The sequence below is a fragment of the Nothoprocta perdicaria genome, unplaced genomic scaffold (genome assembly GCF_003342845.1).
Source record: "Nothoprocta perdicaria isolate Ctin4 unplaced genomic scaffold, notPer1 scaffold_47, whole genome shotgun sequence".
NCBI classification, from domain to species: Eukaryota; Metazoa; Chordata; class Aves; order Tinamiformes; family Tinamidae; genus Nothoprocta; species Nothoprocta perdicaria.
The window spans coordinates 3,636,604-3,662,292 of record NW_020455721.1 but is presented as its reverse complement, the minus strand read 5'-3'; the positions used below and the strand labels follow the sequence as shown (position 1 = coordinate 3,662,292).

General features: G+C 38.3%; 1 protein-coding gene across 1 annotated transcript in view; it reads right to left on the bottom strand.

Moving 5' to 3' along the window:
* The window catches only part of CDKAL1 (CDK5 regulatory subunit associated protein 1 like 1), a 352,009-nt gene that overhangs the window by 196,931 nt on the left and 129,389 nt on the right, over nt 1-25,689 (bottom strand). Inside the window, exons 8-9 of the mRNA XM_026047034.1 lie at nt 24,808-24,928; nt 2,588-2,691 (exon numbers count right to left, since the gene is read on the bottom strand). Coding sequence (XP_025902819.1) covers nt 2,588-2,691; nt 24,808-24,928 — 225 coding nt within the window. The remainder of the gene's footprint in view (nt 1-2,587; nt 2,692-24,807; nt 24,929-25,689) is intronic.

Below are 25,689 nucleotides of genomic sequence, written 5' to 3'. Positions count from 1 at the left end.
GCCAGAGCTGCACAAAGCACTGCCAGTGACACCAATTTCCCTTTTCCTACACGACTCCATCGAGCAATTAGGCAAAATCATCATACACTGCGTAGCTGTTGTTCTTCCAAGACGCTCGAGCTCTCCCATGAATAATTCCGAAGTGGAAACACTTTTCATCACACATCTGCACCTCTATTATTTTTCCCTGGAGCTTCAGCAACACATCTTGGGAGAAAATAGAAGCGATTGTGGCAGACAGTTGTTCAGTAACTCCACACAACTTCCCTAATGAATCTGAATTGCTCTGTCTTTCACCGGGCTGATGAAGAGCTTCTGAAGCCCAGCTGCAGTCAGAAATCCTCCCTGCACTGCCACCCCAGTGTCGGCCCGTTTCATGACTGCTACTAAATATGGGAGAGCTGGAGGCAAAGCCTGCAATTTTACAGCTCAATACTCGCTTCTTTCCTCATTTCCTCTAACAAAGGTATTAGTGGAAGGCCAAATAAGAATAGAAGTCCCTCGAGATGCCTGCTGTGAGACACGTCACAGCGTTTCTTGAAAAAATTTAAAAACAATAGCTTAAGGGCAAGTTTTTCCATCAGAAATCAAGTTATTTTAAGAGAGTCAATATTTATAATAAGTGCCACAGTACAACAGATGAATTGAATTATTGAACTTTCAAACAAGAAGTATAGTGCTGGAAGTTCAAGATGCCTACCAAAATTTCATTTCTGCAAACACACAAAGGAGCTTCCTTTCTTGCAGTGCCACGCAAATACATCTTTATGTTAATTTAATGTGGATTTCATGGCACAAAAGTACAACTGTAAAAAGACAAATCTTGGTTTGTTTTTTCATTCCAGAAAATTCAAATAAAATTTAAATAGTTAACTTGCATAAGGCCATGGTCTTGACTGTATTAGCCACGTTTTCTTTTCCTTTTCTGAACTCATCTAAGTATGTTTATAATGTTTCTATAGGAACACATTAACACCATAATAAATAAGTACTTTAGACTTATAACTCTATGAAAGGATAAGAATGTAGCCCTTCTGTTATCTATATATCTCCCTATTATTAGAATCTGTTGTTTTCTGATAATCATAACCAAGTGAAAGCTTTAATTCTGCATATTTAACAATTTCAAAAGCAACTACTTCATACTACTAAAGACTTGTAACATTGGAAAAGATGTTTCTGCAACTGCTCCCCACCAAACAGACAAGTATATTTATACACCTTGCATTTCAGTTACCGTAGCTGCAGTTATAAAGGTGTTAGCAGCCTGTTCTATTAAACAAACAAACAAACAAGGAGTTCTGAGACATGACAGGATTTCTGCCCATCGTAAAGGACAATCAAAACTCACAGGAATAACTGTTAATTCTACAAATCTAAGCAGTGGAAGGGGTTTTGTGTTGGCTATTGATAAGTTTCACAGAAGAATGAGAGAATGTGGCTTAAAGGACAACAACGTTTGAATAAAACTGAAATTTATAACCTTAAAATTTGCCACTTTAAGTGTGGAGTTTGCATGGATAATGTAAACCAGAATTTGCAAAAGAGTGCTTTGAATCAGAGAATCAAAAGAATTATTTTTGCACACTCCTGAAAGGAACAGCTTGAAGTTCAGCATGAGCTTGAATGTGGTTTATTTTGAGTCCCTAAACAGCGATTTTAAAACACACTGAAATGCTGGAAACCTCCCTTTTGCTAGGAAAGTTGCAACATTCTCAGATCTGTCAGGATCTGTAAAGGAGAACACATGTGCCTCCTGTGCACACCACAGAGTGGGGGGGACATCACACACTGTACCTATCGCTACAAGTTTAAATTAAAGTATTTGATCCCCAGGTGGAAGGAGATACAATACCTGATTTTCTTTTTCTTTAGTATATGCATTGTCTTTCAACATGGCAAACACATGAACCTATTCCCATTCCTTAACAGAGACTGCACCAGCAATGACAACAAGCAATCTTTAAAATTTGCAGTTTTCAAAGAAAGGAAAAATTGAGATGCAAGGCACAAATACTAAGGTAAGAAAAGCTTTCCTAATTCCCACACATACACAGGCATTGTAGGTAGAGTACTAGCTCGGTTTCAATACTCTGTAGGCAGAGCACTACAGTACATGAAAATGTATTTTTAATGTTTGGATTTTATTTAATGTTTGTTTGGATTCATGCAACACTGTATTCTACTGTAGTTAAAGCAGATAAGCCATCAACTCTTATAAAGGAAAATCTGAATATGATTTCAATGATAAAAGTTACTGCTTCCCTTTCTAGGGAGGGAAGGATAGAGGAAAATGACTATATATTACAGTACTCCTATCATTATGACAAACACTCCAATGAAACTTCCTTTGAACAAGACTAAAATCAAAGTGCAATACTTCTGGTGGTAGATGGCCTTTTGTAAACGGTGGTACGTGATTGAATCCAAGCATGGTTTCCTGCCATGAAGGCAAAACCAGACAGTCACGACATGCTAAGAGCAGCATAATTGTAATAGGGCCATAGTGCAAGACGATGACATAATGAAAAGAAGGCACAGTATAATTTCAGAGATTGTTTTTTATTGTGATGATGAAAACACTCACCTTGAAAAGACTGTTTGGCTCTATCCACTAGTTCTTCAATGGGATAACTTGCTAGATCTCCTCTGGCGTGCTTGGTTTTGCAGTAGGTACAGGCATTGAGACATCTATGAGGAAATGGAAAATATTTTGATTTCGACTCAACAAAAGCTTTATGTGCACAGCTATACTCATTAAATATATTTGGAAAAATAAGCTTTTATGTTTATGACAAATACAGAATTATTTCATTTTAAAATCAGTATACTACCTAAAATTGCTCTGAAGAGCACTTTACCCTCCTCCTTTCCTAAAGTATCTTTCGCATCTATACAGATGTTTAGAGAAAAAAAGAAGTTGAACAAAAATTCTGCTCCAGCTCCACAAGTATGGATTTACCTCCTTTCAGAAAGCTGCATAATGTTCTTTAATATCTAACAAATCTGAACCAGAAAAAGATGTGAAAGACCACTATAAGCTTGAAATATATTTGTTATTCTCTAAACACATTTAATTTTTCCTTCTCTCATTGGGCAGTATAAACAAAATAAATAACATAATGAAGACAGAATCACCAACTGGGAAGACAGCTTAGCATAAAAGACTGAGGAGCTTTTGAGAAATTCCCCTGAAAAAACAGAGAGCATGAATATTTTTAATTTACCTGACAGTGTAGTAAAAAAAAAAAAGACAGATTAGTTCAATAAGAGGANAAAAAAAAAAAAAAAAAAAAAAAAAAAAAAAAAAAAAAAAAAAAAAAAAAAAAAAAAAAAAAAAAAAAAAAAAAAAAAAAAAAAAAAAAAGGAAGGAAAAAGATTACTGCACGCGGTACAAGGTTTTCCTGAACAAATCTTTGGATCATGACTGTGCTGTGAATGCAATAAGCAGAATTTTCCAAGAGAGTTTGTTGAACCTTTCCCCCTGCTCCTTCCACCTCCTTAAAGCTCATATTGCCCTAAATTATTTTTGTTTTCACAATCAAAAATATACAGTTTCAATATAATAAAGTGACTGGGTGTAAGAAAATGGTTAAAGCTCAAAATACAACAGTACTATTACAGAAATTTTAAAGCAAAAAAAAGTATTATGCCCTATGGTTTCTGAAGTGACCAGTTACAAGACTGCCTTTCCTGGTTGAACATGAGCTCTTATCTCCTACTATACCATCCCTGGCAGCTCCCTGATGATGTAACTACTGTTTTGCAAACTCCAAAGGTTTTCCTTCACAAAAGTTCCCTTCACGCATTACTTGCATGTTGTTGGCACAACTAGTAGCTCAAGGAGGGCAGGACATGGGGCAGACCTCCTGTCCTCCTGCCCCTATGCATCAACTTGGCCCTGAAATGGTCTCCGTGTACATCCTCCTTCGGTCATTGCACATCAAGAGTTTCCCTGATGCTCCTTGCTAGACTGGACGTCACCAGTATGTCATTCATTGGCCTATTTACGTAAAACACTTCTCTTGCTTATGAAAAGAAGCTTTTCTCACACCAGAAGAACCTGTTTTACATCATAAAACTGAAAAGATACTGCTCGATGATAACAGTGAGATTCAGAAATGAAAATGGTTTAATAAAAGGTTAACAACAACAAAATAACAAAAATCAACCCCCACCAAATCTGAACCTTCGCACTTTGCTTCAAGGAAGTGATTCCCCACTCAAAAGACAGTGCCTTCATCACTTGCCACATCATTTTGCATATCTTACCATTCTTTTACAAAGCAGAAGTCTTTCATAAAACAACATTTAAAGCATATTCAATAGAATAGCATTTGAATAAAGAGCATATAAGCAGTTAGTGGCTTCTATTAGATCTATTTAATCTATTTAATAACCTGCTAAAATAGCAGCTCTCATGAGCTCTCATGACAGAGTTGGCTTTTTCTAGATCTTCTGGGTTTTTTTTTTTTTTTTCAATTCTGTTTTCACTTGAAAGTAATATAAAATCACATGCATGATAAAAGTGTCTGATCAACATGCACAAGTTTGATGCATGCACTAATATTTTGATATTTGCATAAATTCTTGCTTTACTTAAATAAAATAACTTTCCCAGTAATATTTATCAAGGCAAGTGTAGATTTAACTTAGAAGAACTCTGTCCCATGACAATTGCACTGGCTTCTACTTTTCACTTTTAATTATCATCCTAAGAAAGCCTGAAAAGGCCCATTTATCATTCTGCATCCGGTATCGCAAACAGAAGACTGGTTTTGCTTCCCCTTCCACTGAAGCTTAAAAGAAATTTCGTATTTCCCACTAGTTTTCCGTGTGTGTGTGTGTGTACACACACATTTCCCCCATAGTTTTTCCCCTAATATGAAAATAAAAAGGTTTAATTAACATAGATCCTTTTATCTATGAATTATATTTTTTCTTTCTTTTTTTTCATTTTTTACTGTCTCTTCTCTCTCCAGTCTAGTATCTAGAAGCAGAATTAAAAATCTACTATCTAGCTATATTTATAGGAAAGAAGTCTCCCCTGTAGCTTCAGAGATGCTTCCTGGGCAAATACTCAGAAATATCCCCTGCAAAATCCTATCTGCAGCCTATTTATTAATTCTAACCTGGAAAAAAAACAATCTTTCAGGCTACTCTAACACATATAAATACTAAATACTCAACTAACCACTTGTCACAGATTTGGGAACTGTCTGTCCTTGAAGACACACATTTAAACCAAAATGCAAGCATAATAAAGTCTCTGTAGTTTTCTTTCCCCCTTAGCAAGCCAACCTCCCTCCCACTTTTCCAGTCGAGGGAGTTGCACGTGCCCAAGCTGCCACTCGAGTGCAAAACGGTTGGTGGGAACCTGGAGAAAGTCATGGAGGAGAATTCACCAGCAAGCAGATCTAAAAGCCAACCCTTACAGAGGTACCCAGTTATGAATAAGAGCACTTATGGCAATGCAGATAAATCCTCACTTCCCTTCAGTGGGGCTCATCAGTGGCTTTCAGCAGCAGATGAGAATGCGAGCGCAGACACTGGGGCAAAAGCCTGGTTCCTCTTAACCAACGAGTTGTGCCTCTAACTTCAGCAAAGGCAGGACTGCACCCTCAGATATTGAAAGCACAACACATCTTTCCTTCAAGGGTCGGAAAAGAGCTCAGTTAGAGACTGTGATGTGCAATTAGGGTGCTACTGATTCACGTTTAACGTGATTTAAACCGCTTGGCCAAGGTCACACATCCATGAGCAAGACGGGCAAGCTGCACAACTACAACAGCGTCGTGTGACACAACATCCCTGCTGCTCCGTGCGGGGTTCATTTGGGCGCCAGGGATATTGCCCCCTTCCCTCTTCATTTCCTCAATAACCCAGTCAATCCTTTTTATGGTACCAACCCAGTGAGCCAGTAGAAAAAGAAACTCAGATCTAAGACTACTTTTTTTTTCCCAAAAAAATTAGATACTGCAAGAATAAAGTAAAACAACACTGATCACAAGTTAGTCAAAACAGTTGCTAATGCCTGTCCTGAAGAGATCTGCCTGGTTATGTAAATACAAGGTTTTATGAAGTTTGCATGGTAAAAAAACATACAGCCCCCCTGGGACATCATCATTTCACTGCAAATGCAGAACAACTCGCTGCAGCGACCTGAAGGCCTCCTTAGGCCTCATTAATTATCCAGTTTTCCCGCAGTGATTTTTCGCTGTAGGATACACAGTTTTGCAGTCATAACAATAGCACTACTTTTACAGTTTTATTAGGTTTACAGAGTTAAATATGATTAATATTTAACCACCGTAAATTCCATTTTGCACTTCCAGAACTTTCAATTCTCATCCAACTTAATGGCATTGGATGGGGGCAGGGGGCGGGAATAGTAATTCCGGCAGAAAAAACAAGCCAAATTTCTGACTTATCTTCAGGAATCTCCTTTTATTCTTGAATTAGGCCATTTTATAATAAAGCTTTTCAATCCACTATGATGAGGATTTTACAGATTTGGGGAGGTTTTTTGTTTTCATGTTAAAAAGATCCAGGAATTCAGGATTTAAAGTACTTCTGAAACAGTAAAAAACTAATTCCCAGCAAGACTAATTAGTCTAACCAACAAACCACATTATTGCAGAAATGTTGTTTCTAGTACTCAGGCTTGTTTGGAGCGAGCTTGGACATTTCTATTTGCTGTGCTACACTGATGCCCCCAGTGTTACAACAATATTTTCCTACCAAGAAAAAAAGATAGGTGATTAAAGCAGGGTTTCCCTCAAATCGGCTTTGCAGCCAAATATTTTAGAAAACACTCTGAAGTGGCAATATCTCCTTAAAAAAAAAAAAAAAAACCTCTTTAAAATTTTAGAAAGGGGAAAAAAAGGATGAATCTTCAAGATCCAGTATGCAGGGTACAGGAGTACACACATTTTTGTCAAAATTACAATGCAACTGCTGGATTCTATTTTTGAACTCTCTAACCCGTACTATGTCAAACAAAATGGGACCAATATGCATTAAAACTTTACTCTTCCAAAGAATTCTGAAGTCAGCATCTAACAATACCTCACCAGTTATTAACTGAATGGAGATAGAGAAGACAAGCCATTTACTCCAATACATATGACTTATTTTGGCACTTCAAATAACTTGCATTTTGTGAAACTGTGTTTCTATGGTCAAGCATAGATGATTCAAAGGTCACATCTACATTGGGATATACATGCTATTTTCTTATTTTAAGAAGATTAATCATTAATGTTAATGATTTAACATGAGCAAAATGAAGTGCAATGTCACTTTTTAAGGCTCGTCTGAAGAACCTTCTTAGATAATTGCTTTGTTCACACATTGTGCAATTGCTTGAGTCAAATCATGAGGCACTGTAGATAGATATTGAAAAGCAAAACATTCCATTGCCAAGCTGTGAGTGTCCCACCCCGTAACAGGGCCTTGCTAGACGTTTACTGGAAACTGCAAGGATTTTGTCCCTGCAATTCAAACTAAAACTCTGTGGTCGAGACACACAAATCTTGCTGGCTATGTTTCCAAATAGTTGCTGGGCTGTGCACACCACAACTTCGGGGGTAAATCATGACAGTTATGCATATCATAAAAATGACTGAAAATGACTCAGTTGGAACAGCACAGGTAGATTCTGTGCTTACAAAGAGCAGTGGATTGCATGGAATTACAAGTACTTAATTATTTCCACAGTTAATACGGAACACCGATGTCCAGAGAAGTGTGACTCCTAATCTCCAACCAACAGAAATAATGAAGGCAATAAAGTGATATGATAGAAAAACCTTAAACAAAGCATCTTTTCTGAGAAATCTGCTCACAGTTGGTCCGAGAATACCCTAAAAGCATTGCTTCAGCATACCCTAAGAACATGGCTTCAGCATGCCGAGCCACTGCTTCTCTCTGTCCACTCCTAATGAGCAGCAGTAACCAGAAAATGACTCCTAAAGACAGGAATCTTGGAAGTTTGCTTTAATTTGCAAATTTTTGGAGAACTGTGATTTCACAGCTGCCTTTGTAATTACATTATCAAATGATGCTACTACATCAGATACAAAATGATGCTACTGCAGCAGCAGACTCTACTGGGGTCAGGGGATCTGGCCTACGCGATGTGTTGCAACAGCTACTGCGGCCTAACGACAAAGAGTCATACGCTTTAAAAATCCAGCTTTCAAAGTTTACTCCATTTGTTTTTATACTCTAAAAGAATATCAAAAAGTAAGCATCCAAAGAAATAAGCCATGATTTGTGAATAAGGGACTAAGGTCAACAAGTACTTCTTAAGCTCTGCTTCAGAAAGAGAGTCTCAGCTGATCTCCACAAACGGCAGAAGGGACAAGGCGGGATAAGGCAGCTTCCTATAAGCAACCCAGTTCACGTGCCATGCATCTTCACCAGATTAGCAGCTCCTGAATCACCCATACAGAAAACATGGTCGAAAAGTAGCCCCCTGCCTGTGATAAGAGCCATTGTTCTTACTTCCTGAATGGCTTTAGGGACAGAGCCTTTCAGAGTGGTAAAATCTCTCAGGAAATATTAGCCTGCAGTTAATTCTGTAACATGCAGCAGGTACCACAGAGATTCTTGGGATAAAAGGCATTGTTTTTGCACTGGTCAAAACATCCTGTGGGGAAGAAAGTTACATTTCAGCAGCTCTGAAACTCCAAGGCTCAATTTAGAATTTATCTTTAATCACCATCAGAGCAATTTCAAAAAAAAAAAAGTATTTGTAAAATGCCTGTGGGAAAGTGGATCTGAATTGTCTGGGTAATATAATGGCAGAAATAAGCGTGTAATAAAAATAAACTCACCATTGATAATCAAGAAATAGGCCCTCCCTAGTAATTGTGCCTGCAAAAAGCTTTTTGCCCAAAAATGTCTTTCCAGCTGTGGCAACAGTGGAAACCATAGAAGCTCCAGCATGGACAAGCATAAAAGCAGTATTTACAATTAAGGCTATGTGACAACTCAAATGTCACATCTATATCTTGTGATAAACTGGCTTGTCTTGACTGAGGAAAAAGAAAATGTAGTTCTATAAAGACAGATACACACGCTTCAGGTATAAGCTCTCCATTACGTATCACTTTGGCAACTTAACATGAAGGAAGGCTGCACAACTCAACTCAACACAACTGCCCAGGCTGAACTCATCTGTCTGAGATTTTCTAGGCAGTTTCATGCTTAGATGTGCCTGCAACAATCCAGTGACTGATGTTTGGTAAACCAGCACCTTTACGTCTGCATTGAAGAACCTGCAGAAGGATTTTCTAAAGGAAACTAATCCTCTTGCAGAGTTACACGCCTAAACCAGTCTGATTAATGGACATACCCTATCCAATGTCTAACTATCCCTTGTGGACAGGGATACATACTACTGAAAAAAAAAAGCATAAAGTCCCAACAATTTTTTTCATTATTTCATGGTATTACTCTTTGAAGTCTTCTTAAATGGGTTTGCAGAAACTAAAGGGATAATGACAATGCAGAAAGCAAGGGAACAGTAGCCTGTAGCTGCTAAATAACAAATGATCCACAACTACTACATCTGACTGACTTAAGTTCCCGTCTTCTAATGATTCCTCAGCTGTCTTTTCTTCTACTTTACTCTTTTTTCCCCCTCCAATTTTCCTTTTATTTTTTTTTCTTGTCGTCTTGCATTTAGTAACCATGGTGCCTGCAACTCTCCTGCGGTGTCCTCATGTCCCAGTGACTGGAATGGTCTGACTTTATTCCAGGCTTATTGGCCGGTATTTGTGTGCTTTGATTTCCTCTTTAACCACTCATCTGTGGTGAGCCTGAAACTTTTCCAGGACAACAGCTGCCAACTCTGACAGAAACCATAACTTGCTAGCTTTCTTCTCTTCTTAAACATGAGCATGGACAACCAGTTTTTCTTTTTTATCTGTTCGGACTTAAAAGAATACTCTTTTGATGTTTTTAATGTCACCTTCATTACTATTTGCTGAGTTATGTAGGGTCAGTCATTTAAAAGAGATTCAGAAAGAGCAGGAATAAAGCACTTGGTGCACAAATGAGAGCACTAAAAACAGCCCAAAGAGGCCCTTGGGAATTCGGGATCTAAATAGCCTTCTAGACATCACAGTCTGGAAAACACAGAAGAGGCAGCAGCTCCAGTCATCAAATGCAAAAGCTAGCAACAAAAAAACAAGCAGACAGACAAAACACAAAGTCGCTCAGCAATCTGCCTGTTTACAGGCCTTAGTCAACACTCAGATAAATAGGATTCTTTCTTTCTTTTGACTATATCCCCAGCCGCATCTGGCCACACCACCGCTCTCCCTGCAGTGCCGGACACCAACGCGCTCTGCGGCCTCTCGCCAAGGCCCAGCCCTTGGGAGGAAGGGAGCTCGGCACCAAGGCCTTCAGGAAGGGCAGCTCCTCGGCAGCAGGGGCCTTCCCCACACGGCAGCACCACCTTCCAGCGCCTCCCTGCACGGCCAAGGATGCTGCAGCTCTGTTTGGATGCTGGATCTGGCGGAGCTTGGGCCATTCCCAGGTCGGAGAGATGGACACGCACACGTGGAGGGGAAGGAGCGCCTGCTTCCAACACCCCAGGAAGCTCTGCTTCAACTATGGGGATAAGGGGAACCAGGTGATGTGAAACCAAAGGAGAGGAAAGTCCAGGTTGCACAATGAAAACTAGAGGAGAGCAGGCGACAAAACACACCACAGAGAGTATTAACACCTTTGGTACACATGGGTACATTTGGTTATCATGTACATTTAGAACATGATACGAACATGATGGCCACACACTGCCTGTATGACATGATGATTTGATGGCCCACATTAATACAGAAGCAGGTAAAGTCCTCACCTAGTAAGACTGTTAGGGCAGAGAACCAATAACCAGACATCAGTAAAATCCTCCCCAGCTTGGTGTGTGGGTGATTTGGTCAGATGAGAATCCACAAAGGAAAGCACAAGAACTTTGTAATTGTGAAGGCAACAGAGACACCTATTTCTGTGCAACAAGGTCAGCACCATCCTCACGCTCCTGCCACAGAACCACAGAACACTGTAGGGACACTGTATCCGTATGCTGGACGTGGAGAATGTGAGTGGATATGGATTCTTCCCTGTCTATGCAGTTAAACCCCACTTTGCTTTCTGCCTTTCTTTTCTTTAGTGTAACATGAATCAATATTCCTCTAAGCTTAATATAATCATACATATATACTACGTAAAGGCCATAAAACTATGGGCTTTCACCTCCCTTATAGTAATATATTTGCACATCTCCACAATCCTCTGAGAACGCTTATGTCAGCCCAAACTGTAAATAATAAATGGTGAAACTATCAGCTTTGTTATAACTTAAATTGCCTTCATTTAAACTTTTAAACGCATTTAAACTTGAATTCACTTCAGAATCCTAAACTCTTTAGCCTGCTGCAAACAAAGCTACATGGAAAGTGCAAAGCAAATCGATGCAAAAAAGAAAATGTGAATGCACTACACAAACAGTTAAAGAAAGGAGCCCTTCAACAGGCACACAGGACAGCGCATTGTGCATCTGTTCATGTCTGAGGCAGTTTACACAGTCTATAGAGCCCGAGTTTTCAGTCTCAATACAACTGACAGAGACAGGTTTGTCTCATTATGCTTTATTTTTCAGAAGAGCATTATTGCAGTGGGAGAATATAGCCATTTCAGCTGATTTAGACTGACACAAAAAAAGCCACTGTATTTACTGGCTACTTATGGTATTATTTGCACTATTTAATTTCAAAAGGGAACATTCCCTTTATCCACATGTTAATTCCATAAGAAAACTACTCAAAACAAGGTGTATATATATTATTCAAATATTACCCAGGACAGCAGATACCAGAGCAGCAAGTGTACAGTCACCTGTATCATATTACCTGTACGCTACATTAATTAACACTATTAATTAACAGTAAGCACTTCTTAAAAGGATATATATAAATAATATAAAAGAACATAAACATACATATAACATTCTGCGAGGAATATTTTCCCATCTGAGTGCCTTGTAATCTTTTTATATTAAATGGATTTTATTAAACTCATAAAGAAGACCGAGTCTCATTCTGCTTTTGCTGAAGGTTCATAAACGGAGCCAACATATGCAGCACACTACCCTAAAAGGAAAATAGCACTGCTATACACACAGGCACCCAAGGTTTCTGAAACACAGCTAAAGAAACAAAAGCAGTTAGCACTGAAAAACTCATTCCCAGTATTTTAATAGTTGATGGAGCAAGTCCTATGCCCTTGTAACAATGCAATGTCTCCCCCACCAACCAAAAATAGAGCAAACATGCAGATCTACTTTGGTTGCTTGTATTTCATCACTGTTTTCATACAATGTACCAGGGAGAGCTGCAGCCTACACATCACTTCTCAGCAAGCATATCCTTGTTTTTGAACAATTTTAAATTCATTTGGCAGGTTGAGGGCATTTTTCCAACCACAAATATTTTGGGGCCATTTTTTGAACAATGTATGTTCAAAAAATGTTTGTAGCTACAAAATCCTAATTACAACATATTTATTTTACCTTTCTTAATTGTACACTCAAATGCTTATCTAGCCCATCCTCCCCCCATAATAAATGGCATTATTGACATTAAGACAGTTGCACAAAAAATGTTGTGGTTAAACTAATTGTATTTAGACAAGGGACAAGATGATGAACTCTAACCCATGTCTATCAAGTTCCAGAGAAGAACTATGAACTATGAAAGAAGAAGAAACAACTATGAAAGAATAGAAGAAACATTAAACCACAATCCTCAAACTGTGCTTTCTGTCATCACAGGAATTTGGTGTCTTAAAAATATAGTAAATACCCTTGCTTCGTCTCACTTTTTATTTTCGAAAATCATTTCACAGCATAGCTCACACCATGATATTTTAGTTAACTGTTGCTATTTTATGAAAATACATGTTCACTTCCATATTCGGTTTTAAGTCTACAAACTATGCCACCTCGCTGAATTTCCATGCAATGAAACAGCACCTATACAGCAAATAAGCTGCCAGAATGCACAGCCAATATAGAAACAGGGCCAAATTTAATGACTAAAATTCTCAAAGTAGCCTCCAAGTTAAGTTCTGCAGCTGTCTGAACTGCAAAAGAAGACATGTGTTAGATGTTAGCTACTTATAAAGCATCTGGAAAATGCAATTTGCACTAACTCAGTTTTCAGCAAGAGTTCAAGGGATGGATACCTAGACCATAAAGAGAAAAAAAAGGGAGCATATACAGAATCATAACGGTTGGAAAAAGACCTTTGAGATCATCAAGTCGAACCGTAAACCCATCACCACCCTGCCTGCTAAACCATGCCCCTAAGTGCATGCATGTAAATATATAATTACATATAAACATTAAATACTACAGCCAAGATATAGACTTAGATCAGAACTTCTTAATTCTTCTCTGCATTCAAAAGATTTCTGTGCTAATCAAAGGGCACTTAGAAGTTTACAACACCAACAAATAGAGCTACTTGGATGCACATTATCAATAGGCAACTCTTGCCAACACTTGGCTACAACTGGCTTTCATGGGCATTTCCTCCAACCAAAAGAAAGTTAAGGCTAAAGATTAAACGCTTCCATCTCAAATGACTTCTACTTGTATCTTAAAAAAATAAGTAATAACCAAAAAAAAAAAAAAAAAAAAAAAAGAGACAAAAGGAACGATACAGAACCAAATACTAGTTTTACATCAGTTCTGTGATTTTTTTTATATACAGGTATTCCTAACCCTACGGTGGCCTGCTCTCACGTTAAAAAGTGGCCAGCGTTATCCAGGGGTGCACGTGGAAAAGCGTTGTCAGCAAGTGGAGGGATGTGATTCACCCTCTGCTCAGTCCTGGGGAGGCCACATTTGGAGTAGAGTGTCCTACACCGGGCTCCCCAGGACCAGCAAGGCTCGGAGCTACTGCAGAGAGTCCAGCAAAGGGCTAGACAAATTACTAAGAGCCTGGAGCATCTCTCATGTGAGGAAAGGCTGAGAGAGCTGAGAGTCTTCAGTCTGGAGAAAGCAGGCTGAGGGGGATCTTATCCAGGCAGATAAGTGTCTTCCAGGAGGAAGGGGCCAGACTCTTCTCAATGGTGGCCAGGGACAGGACAAGAGGCAATGGGCACGAACACAGGCAGTTCTGTCTGAACATGAGGAAAAATTTCTTTGCTGTGAGGGTGACACAGCACCGCAACAAGCTGCCTAGAGAGGTTGTGGAGACTCCATCCTTGGGGAGATTCCCAAGTTGTCGGGACACAATTCTGGGCAACATGCTCTGGGTGGTCTTGCTTGACCAGGGGGTTGGCCTAGATGGTCTCCAGAGGTCCCTTCCACCCTCAGCCATCCTGTGATCCCGTGAAACACTACTGAAGATCAAACACAAAAACAGCTGAATTTCCCTGCAAACTACAGGTACAAAGCAGAGCAGCAAGCTCAGCACTAACTTGTGTCTCCTGCTCAAGCAACATGGAGACAGACTGGAGACTGTCTTCAGCCTGAATTCAAAGGTTATTTACATGGTTAGAGCATACATGGTGAACAGATGTCAACTTTATTACTGTGAATTACAGAAATGTAATTATAGAATTACAGAAATGATTCATTCAATGATCCTGAACTATAAATCTGAACTTTCCTGAAGATGTTGATATCTACATAAATAGACTCAACTTGGGAACACATGTTCCCCTCGGTTACCTAAAGCTTCCACCTAGACTGTTCCTCATTTAAGTGGTATAATTATAAACAAAACCTCCAAGTTACCACACTGCAATATAACAAAGAAATATTTCTATAATAGAAGACAAAATTTCAGTACGTGTTTGACAAGTTAAATTAAAACAATATTATTTTACTTTTCTAAATAGCAGATACTAGTACATGATCTATAGTCTTGGAAAATAAATGCTCTTAAGCAGAAAAAAAATCAAAAAAGTAATTCAGAGGAAAAAAAATCCAGTAATAAAGTGAGTTTTTCTTTAAACTCTTCAACAAAGATGTAAAACACAGACTGTTGGAGCAAAGGAACATGGATGACTAAACAAATCCTTCAGTAAACATTTCCCCAGCTGCAGCTTTAAGCTTAGTACCATTTTACAATGTGAAGACTTATGCTACCTTCTGCAAAATAATTCAACATTTTATGATATACACGGCTTACAAACACACTTACGAAAAACAAATACCACTAGACATTTATCTCCTAAAAACAAAAAAAAAAAAAGACACTATGTCTGGCACCAGTCTGCAATGCAAGAAAGGCCATGTGATAGTTAGGCACTTGTGTATTAGTTTAAAAATAAGTTAGATAAGCATGTGATGAGTGACAATTTTGTACTTGACCTTTGCTTAAATAGCTCCTTTTCATAAAGTCCACACACATCAACAAAATTCCTAAAAAATGCTAGAGTGCTATTTCTCTTCCAAGAGATAAACTCCAAAAACAAAAGTTATGCATGGTTACTTTAGGAAAAATAGAAAACATATGTTTTACAGCAGGAATTAAGGAAAGAAAAAAGACAAAAACATTAAAGGCTTGCTGTAAATCAAGCTGATGAAATTCAGCATGTTAAGTTACAGAGACAGAAGCTCGGGGCTGGGTATTTCCAGTGGGAATGTTTCACTCTGCCTAGCAGGCAGGGAATTTGGAAAAACAGAGTTCCTCTTTCCTGAGATTAAATAAGCTTATGGCATTGAAAAGGAAACGCTCTTAAGTCAGGAAGCGGGGGTACATTCTGCACGGATTGGGGAACCCATTGCTCAGAGTAATTCTGAGGTGTCACATCCCAACAGTTGCCTTTGAGTGATGCCTCCCCCAGCATAAAGCCACCGCATGGTCACCCACCATGGTTGCCTTTCCTAGGGATTCTTGGGTGGATTCTCCCCTTGCTGCTTATATATATTTAAATATCACAGAACCACAAAAGCGCCCAACAAGCCCGAGTTACAGATTTGAGAAATCTCTGCAAAAAGAGGAAGGCAGATGTAAATTTCCAAATCATCAAGGACCAGGGTAACCAGTTATGGCCAGGGGAGGTTAAAGTGAAATTCAATTTTCATGTCTTATCAAGAATCTCTCCACTCTACCATGAACCTTTACACTTTTCCATGAAGCCAACAGCAAACAGAGCTAGAACAAAGAAAGTTTCTCTCTCCCTCCGTGAAAGTCTGATAACTAAATTCCATAGCCAAGGATAAATTCTATTCTAACTAACAGTGACAAAATCCCAGCAAGAGAACAATCTGGTTTCTAGACTCTCTGGCAACACCATGCAGAGGGCAAAAGCAGGCAGCCTTTGCAGGCATCTGTGTTTGCTAGAAGGGAAACCAAGAAATGAGCAGGAACCTCCCAAATGAGGAGGAACCTTCCCGCCTCCTGCATCCCACACAGTAAGTTTCATTTTTTCCAGGAGAAACACACACTTGAGTTTTAGTGTGTATCTCATCCTAATTCATGTTTTTTGCTAGGTAGACAACCAGGCAGGTCCCTCAAGAAAGGAATAAAGCCAAAGGAGAAAGGAACAGATTAAACAGAGGTCTAAAGAACACCTTTCTTGACATGACCGTATGCAGGAGCCAATACTATACTGGCAACTAAGTGTCATGTTTAGAGCTAATCCATGTTGACCTTGCATGTTGGCAAAGGTGTTTTATTTAATGACAGGAGTCAGAAGCTCTTTATCAGCCTTATGAAGAGGAACTTGAAGGACAGCACTTGAGACAGGACGTGGAAGCAGCTTTTACTTTCACCGGCGCTGTAGAAGACTATCATCAAGCTACCTACAGAAACTTTAAGTTATTGCTATACAGCACAGCAGAAGGAAATATATAATATTTTTATAAGCTTCAGCCTTCAACAGAATATAACAAGCATTAGCATTCTCTAAAAAAATACAAATTCTTTCTTGCAGCCTAAGTTGGGATGCAATATCTTATCTCACCACCACTTTTTCCTTCTCAGTCAAATCTGGACTTAGGACAAGCAAGGATATCAAATGCTTGCTTAAGAAAACTAATGGTTACTCTCTAAAAAAAGAGGAAATCTCTGAAATACTTTCACCAATGAGTGTGGCACGGTGCATTAATCCAGTTCTTCAAAGGATTCCATATACAACTAGAGACCAGGCAGAGGAAAAACATCTCCAGCCACTTCTGAAATGTTCACTTCTTCATTGGGCCATGCTACTCAAGAATGCTTTATAAATAAAAAGCTGCATGGAGACATGGATCTCCCGTACCATCACATAGCAGCATCCACTTGCTGAAGGAGGGAATTACCTTTTGTTTTACAGTCTTCTTCATTTTTTGTTTTCCCCCTTCATTTTGTGAAGAAATACTGCACCATAATCTCCAATCTAAGTCTGCAGACACCTCAGCATCTACTTACTCAGTAGCTTCAGTTCCTCACGCTGCATCTTGCAGATATCCCCAAACCCTCAAGGGATCAGAAATACAGGAGCTTTGTCTCATCTGTGCTAGTAGGTACTTGCTAAAACACTCATTTGGGTTTGTACAAGCCATTTGGGTTTCTATACAACAGAAAGGTTAAAGCAAAAACACAAGAGAAAAGCTGAAACCATTATTTCAATGGTTTTTTAGTAAGCCACACTGCTAGAGAAAAACTTGCGTTTCCAGTCTATTTACTATTTTACTGCCTAAACTCCAAAATAGGGGAAAGTGGGGAATAGGATGGAAATGAGGACATAAACTGCCTCTTTGAAATGCATCCATGATATAAATACTTCTTTCTTCTTTCCTGCATCTTGAAGTAAAAGCTATAGTAGGGGAGTGCAGAAATTTGCCCTAGGCATTTCCTTTTTTATTATTTGAAGCATAAATAAAACCATTGCTCAATTCGGTATGGTCATGAATAGGTTGCTCTTACATTTAGGAATCTGAAAAAAAAGCCCACTATTTCAAATTTCAAGAATGAAGATGAAGAATAATAATGTAAAAATATGCAAATTTTAAGGTTTTTCTTTTTTGGTAAGTGGAAAATTTCATCTCACCATAAAAATTCAAATTTTGAATTTCCTGTAAGAACAGATCCAGGAGAATACAGTGTAATTAGCATAGCCATGCCATAAACTATCTTAAAAGTAATGACTTAGAGATTAAAAAAATCTATAAAAATCAAATCAGTGAAATTCTCATAAAATATACAGATAATGCAAAATCTAAATTGTTTGGAGCCCACCCTATGTAGGGGGAAAACTTTCCATTAAAATTATGTCCAAGGCAATCTATAGACCAAATCCATTCCCAGTATGTTTTAGATATCATGTCACTCTCAACAAAGGGAAATTCCAGCTTCTCTTCCTACACATCCCTTACAACATTCCCCTCCCAGGTCTCAAAAAAAAAAAATCCATCTTGACCTAACAAGGTGGTTAACAATGACCTAACAACGACCAATAACAAGACCTAACAATGGACATTTCATGCAGACTGTTCAGATAAGAACAGAGAGGTCAAATGAAACCTGAGCATCCATAACTACGTGGAGCTGCAGCACTGCAATAACTCTCCTTGCTCAACACACATGACTAAAGCTCCTCCGGGATGCTGGACCATCGACTCACAACTGTGGAGCAATGTTCCTTGTCAAGTAGAGCTAGGACAATTCTGCTGTTTATCATCTTCATTTTAGTTGACATAGAAGAAGTTTTCCCAGTGCTAACAAAAGAGGTTGCCAGGATTAGGCAACCAAAGTTATCTGACTCGGCTGATGAGCAGTAAAGGCACAGGCACTTCACTTTAAACTCTCAAGCTGTACAGCAGTGTTTAAAATAGGCCAAGAAAAGAAAATCCCAAGTGAAGAGTATATAAAAGCATAGACGTTTCTTGTGCTAACATATATGCAGAGTAATAGTCTTTTTTTTCTCAAGAGAATGCCTAGTCCAGTGCTCATTTTGTGTTCCAGGCTTTTATTTTTTATTGCGGAAAGCTGGGATTAAAGATAACACAGTATCAATTGTAATTAGCAAATACGAGGTTACTTCTCAGTATCTACCGTAATCTGAGAAATGCAAAAAGTATATTTATTGGGATTCTTCCCACATATCCATCAGAAAACATATACATGGGTGTTAAGACAAGGGACACAAATGAAGGCTTTTCTCAACATAGAGGAATTTATCTCCAACCTCAGAAAAATACTGAGGTCAGAATTAAGGACATACAACAGATACTGCAAGGAACTTCAAAATCACCTTTTCTCATTCAAGCAGACTAGCACACTGTGTGATCCAAATCAGCAGCTGGATGTCATCTTCTGCCAAACAGAAGGGCAGGAAGCCCCACGAAAATATCTCATGCTAACCTGTACACGGATACCAAATACGTTAAAGCTGTCTGTTTTCTGCATTACAGCTTGAAATAATCAGGAACGCGGTAGCAAAAAGCATCACTTGGAACTGCAAAAATCTTCATGGCACAGTTGCACTAAAGGAAATCAAGGTCATTGCCCTTCCCTCCATACTACCCAAGGAGTTCAACTTAAAATTTGTGGATTGTCTTAAAATTTTGGTCATCTTCCCTTTGGGTTAGCCCAGCTGCAGCGTGTGGGAAGCCACCTAGTGATGAAGGAGCACAGAGATGCCTGAAGCAGCCCAAAGCTTTATGAGCTGACGCAGCGCGAGCATGTGATTTTTGCTGTTTTTCTCACTGCCTTGCAAAGCTGTGTGGGGTACTGTAGTCCACAGGATTCCATAGCAATTTCTGGCAACTTTTATAAGTCTCCCTGAATTTCTTAAGAGAATTGTGAAATAGCAAGTTTTTCCTGAAGATGAGACACACAAGAGCAAGACGACGTATAACAGAAAGCATAAGCAGCAGGCTGACGCAATTTTTTATCACGATGGTGGCATATGCAGCAAAAGCTAAGATTTATGAGGCTGGAAAAAGCTTTATGAAATTAAAAAATGTGTAAAAATGGAAACAATCAAAGCAAACAATTTTATTCCAACTCAGTGGAGAAGTTTTTCAGTAGACCCAAAAGAAATCCAATAGTTGCATTTATGAGAGCTTTAATAAAGACTCCCAGTAACACAGGAAATGAATTAAGCTGATAGCTCAAAGAAATTATATGAGTACTAAATGCTTCACAGCAAGTACTGAAGACCAGGAATGTTTGTTGTGTACAAACAATATTTTATACTGTTTTCTGCCTAGGGCAAAGGTGACTTCAGCAACACGCACCTTGTGACTACACTAAAAACCCTCACTGTATGTAAACAGCATATGACTGAATTACATAAGGAGCCAAATGGATAATGCAGACTAGACACCAATTCACTTCGATATGTCACCTAATTGCAGTACTGAAGAATCAGGTTCAAAATCCCTCTTGATAAAAACAGAGTGAAAAAAATTATTACAGTTAAGCTGGCAGTACTGGTAGATATTATGAAATTGCCACTGCATATCATCTCCAATAGGAGAGTGATGCCAAAGGAACCACTGTTTACTGGAATGACTCTTACATGTCATACGTCAGCAGGCTTAATGAAGGACTGGCTGAACACTCTTTGGAACAGGAGACAGAGCTTGCTGTTCAGAAAAACAAACACCCGTCCTAGAGGCATTCCAACAGCATCTGACACCACCACCAAGGAAAACACACACACACACACACACACAAATAATTGCTAATCTGTGGAAATTATACCACAAATAATGTCACAGCTGCAGGTATCTGATGTACTAAGGAACACATCTTTTAAGGTTGTTTGGAATTCTTTACTCAAAACCACCCTTGGCAGAAGGTTTCCATGGGAAGTAAGGAAGCTCCAGCTCGGGATTACTTGGCCACTGAACAGGCAGCACAGGTTGGGACAAATTCAGACGTCACAACAAAAGGGCTTAACAAGTTCTTTAGATAAATTAAATACTTCAATACTTTTATATTCCCTTCTTTAAGTGTGAATTATTAAGATTGCAGGAAATTTGCAGTAACTGAGAAAGAGCAATCTTTCAGAAGCTGTCATCAATACCCTATTTAAATATACTAATTAGGAAATAATGACCCTGGATGTGAGTTACAGTAAGCTGCAGTGGAAAGAGACCTTAGGCAAAAAAAAATAAAGTAGGCTGTTAAAAAAAACCTTTCTGTTGTAAACAACTCTTTTTCCTCTTCCCTCTATTACAGCACTGTGGTTTCTGCAACTGTTGGAATATCAACTTTTCAGATGGTATGCTAAAAATTAAAATGCCTTCCACAGATACTCACAGTTGTGCATTTTCATTTTATATTCAAACATTTCACACATTTTCATTATATGTATTATTCTGTGAACTGCTGTGCCAAAGCAAAAAGATTGTTATATTGCATATGACTTGCTAAATACATGTCTAGCATATAGCTTTGTTGGAAGCTAAAATTATGTTCATGCAAAATACTGATTAAAGGAAAAAAAATAAACAAATACCCAGAGTTTTGGTGGAGAGGTGTCCTTTCAGGAGACTATTGGCTTCCCAGGATTGCTAGCCCTGTTTTCTGAGACTAAATTGCATGATATGCACTGGAATGGCAGACATGTTGGAGTTCAATAGTGACTATTTGATATGATATTATCTATATGATACGATAAGCTCACATAGAGCCAAAATTACATCACTTAAGTATGTTGAAAATATATGTAGATATATTTATAGCATTATATAGTAACTATAATGTTATTATCACCAGAACTGTTTTGCCTCTCCAAAGTTGAATGCCAGTCAAAAGATACACAGATCTTTTATTCTAAAATCAAAATCCTGTTAATTGCAGTAAATCACTTGTAGAGTATCTTGAAAAATTAAGTATTAAGACATAGAAAAAAATGCATGCTATTTATCAATAAGATAAAAATCTATTGAAGACATGAAATTCAAATGCAAGTATTTAGTCTTTTTTTTAAACAAAATAGGAATTAATTTGCAATTCAGACTAAGTATTCACTCAAGATGGGAACAGCAATGTTTTAGAAAATGGAAAAGGTGACAACATTGTGGGATAGCTGGGTAGATACAAGTATCTATGAGCTTGCTAAAAAAACCCAACAAGTTTATTACTGCCAGACAGCAGGTAATTTATTTTTTCACACAATAGAAGGAATTTTTTAATTATTTTTTTTAACCTAGAGATTAGGGTGAACCTAGAGATGCTAGGTTAACCCTAGGGAATTCCTAGGGAAGAGAATGGACTACACAAAAAAATACAGAAAGCCAAAGGAGCAGTAGCTTTTTCATTGAGCTGATGAGCTTCTGACTGAAATACTTTACTACCTTCAACAGAGGAGGGGCAAAAGCTTCCACAGACTTCTGCCATTAAATTTATTATATTTTTTTCCTCCCATGTATAGGATTGAATCAAAGATATTTCAGTATGTTTTCAAAGTGGCAACTTGAGAAAAATCATCCTAGAGGCTCTAAAGGAGTCAGAGGTAACATGAATGCACAAAGCAAGTTAGCAGGGAGCATCATATGTGCGGCTGGCATTTGCTAAATACCACAAAAAGGTAGGAATCTAGCTCAGCCAGTTCAATTAGCCAAAAATCTGGAGAACATGGTTACGTCCATAAATAATAATAATTAAAAAAAAGCCTCTCAAGAACTGACTGCTATTTTCTCTGTGGAAAGGTTGCCAGATTCAGGAGACTCGGTCTCCTCTGTCTGTGTCTAGTCAGTCCCGGGCCACATGAGCCCAAGGTGCAGAGTCTGCCGGGCAACCCCTGAGCCCTGGAACGCGGCCCCATGACAGGACCCTCAGCAGAGCAGCTAAACAGCTCACTGACAAAACTGCAACATCTTCCAGTGCTCCCACCGACCTCACTACCTCTTGCTAAAGTAGCTTATGCTGCCAATAACCATTCCCTATACGGAAGATGAAAAAATATATATATATATGCTGGGCATCCTGATGGCTTTCTGTTTGCAAACCCTCCGTTCCCTGCTCCTCTGTGTGCCATTCTTAGGTGGAAAACCTCTGATATTTCTTTGTCATCAGACACCTAATCCGCTGCACTAAAGAGGTTTATGATCCACTTTTAATACTGAAAAGTTTGCCAGGCATGGGCATTAACCTGTGCATGTCACTAAAGTCTTTCCAGACTTTTTACGAGTATTATTATTATTATGTTATCTAACACCTCATCCAGCCAGGAATCCAGCCATCAAAAGTAAATAGGAGAGAAAGAAAAAGTAAATAGGAGAGAAAGCTTTAGCATGGGTAAATTTTAGAATGCAACAAAAGTTAACAAAATCACATACATTATCTTGAAATGTCCACATTAAAAAAAAAAGTTGAAAGTATTAAGTTTCTTGGCCATGTAGTTCCATTTACAGCATTTTTCAGACTTGATCTTAAACAAATGCTGAAATGCAATATAGAGAGAGAATATTCTATGATCTCATATAAAATTAAAATGCAGCTCTTGCAAAAATTTGATCTCCATACTCCCTAACTTACCATAAAACTGAAAAACTGCTTGAGATGGGAAAACGATGAAAGAACAGAATTTCAGGCTTGCACAACGCATAAGATATTCATGTTCCTGGAGAGGGAGATGGGGCTGACACAAGCCACCAAGGACTCTAATGCTCTAGGGCTGTGGGATACACATGTTCAAGCAAGTCAGTTTTCCTCCTGCAGAGCTACAGGAGAAGCCAAGAATTCATTAAGACCCCATTTATAAAATGGGTTAAGCACCACAGGGCCTTAATTGCCTTTACCTGGCATAGGTAAATATAGAGAAAGAACAGAATTTACCTGGCATAGGCAAATAGAGAAAGAAAGTGTAGCTCACTTAAAATAATTAAGTGGACCAAAGAGGATTTAAAAAAAAAAAAAAGGAAGAAAAAATATATTAAATCTTGAACTAGCACTCTGATCTAAATAGCACACCAGCTACTACAGTAAAATATCATCAAAAGAATACCTAAAGATATGAAAGCAAATGAAGGACACCAGCAAAACTAGTTTATGAAATGTTTACAAAAGTGCTAGACTTAAATGAAAATGAAGAATGCTAAGATTTACTATAATGTGTCTTCTAGCAAGTGCTCATCTACCTGGAGTGCCTGAGGCAAAGCACTTTATATTTCAGCACTTGGGAAATTACTACATCAATTGGAGGAGAGAGAAAAAAAATCAGACTTTTTTTTTTTTTTTTTTTTTTTTTTGGGGGGGGGGGTGATACAGGCCCAATGGGAGATGAGTGAGCAGAATTGACTAAGTGCAGTCTGGAAAAGAAAGATATCAGCCTTACAAATGCAATCCCTCAAAGCAAAACACAGAACAGAAAAATGTCTTATAGATGAGTGTTATGGATGAGAAATGGCAATCTTGATGAGTAGAGCTGAAGCAAAGGCTGAAATTTGAACACGGCAATTCTTTATAAATGTATCAAAGGGGTAAAGAGCAAGAAATGAATGAACATGTCTAATTTGGCCATTAATACATCTAGGCCTAAAATGAGGTATTTGCAGATCTTAACACTAAGAGTGATATTTAAGAACTGCCTTCCAAAAAACTCAAAAGAGCAAAAGAGACTAAAATAATCTTCCCCCTCGCCACCAATTTTTTTTTTCAATTCTTGCACCAAATAAGCAGGAATTTATTTTGCAGAAAGAAGGAATGCCAAAAAATTTATAATTTCAAGTGGTCGTCCTTCTTTCTGTATAACTTAGGAGTTATAAGGCAGGCCTACAAAAAATGATAAATTGAACTCCTCAGTAGTGACAAATATTATGTAAGTTCAGAAGTTTCTTACCCTGTATTGATGGAAATGATTTCTATAAGTGGATTCTTCCTAATTTTTGGCAGGTCCAGTCGTGCTCCTCCCAAACGTTTTCCATTATCCTTTTTCTGACCCAGTAATCTCACAGAATGACCTTCAAATGAAGTAGAAAAAGCAGAGTCAATACTAAACACAAGTCCCATCACATTTGTTTTGCATCTTTTTTCTTCACAAGAAGCATTTACACCTAAGGAGTGAAAATGAGAAGAAGATAATACGTTATTCCTACATTATTTAAGACCCTAACAAATAAGGTAAGTCTTCTTAAAATATACAAATGATTTCATCCAATTGGCTTTTCATATTTGCATTTTCTGGTCTCTTCAATTAAAATGATCAATTAAAGCAGTTTCATTTTCAGATTCTCAAGCAAAGAACAATATGGCAGTATTTAAATGACTCACATGGCAGAAATAAAAGTTTGTGGGTTCTTTGCCCCCTACTTTTTATTCAAGTTTAAATGTGTAGGTAAAGTGCCCTTAAATATTTTTAAACTAATTACATGGAGAACCAGCATATTTGAATCAAACTTACTTGAGCATTTTGTCTGAGTAAAACTGTTGTGGAGCGTATCCCAATAACACGTTCAGGGCTAAACAAGATTTACAGTCAGGATTGGCCTCCCCACTTCAATTCTACCAAGTCCCTTGGCAAGAAAACGTTCTTTATTTGGGGAGTAGAGGGGTTTGTTCATTCAACCCCTAGTCTCTGATTACCTGGGATTTTAATCTGCAAATTCCTTGCTGTCTACAATGACATGCATACTCTCCTCCCAACAACTCTGATCTTTTCCTACCGCAACAGATCCCTCCCGGAGCAGAAAGCTTCTGTTTCTGACAGGACACGGAGAGGCAT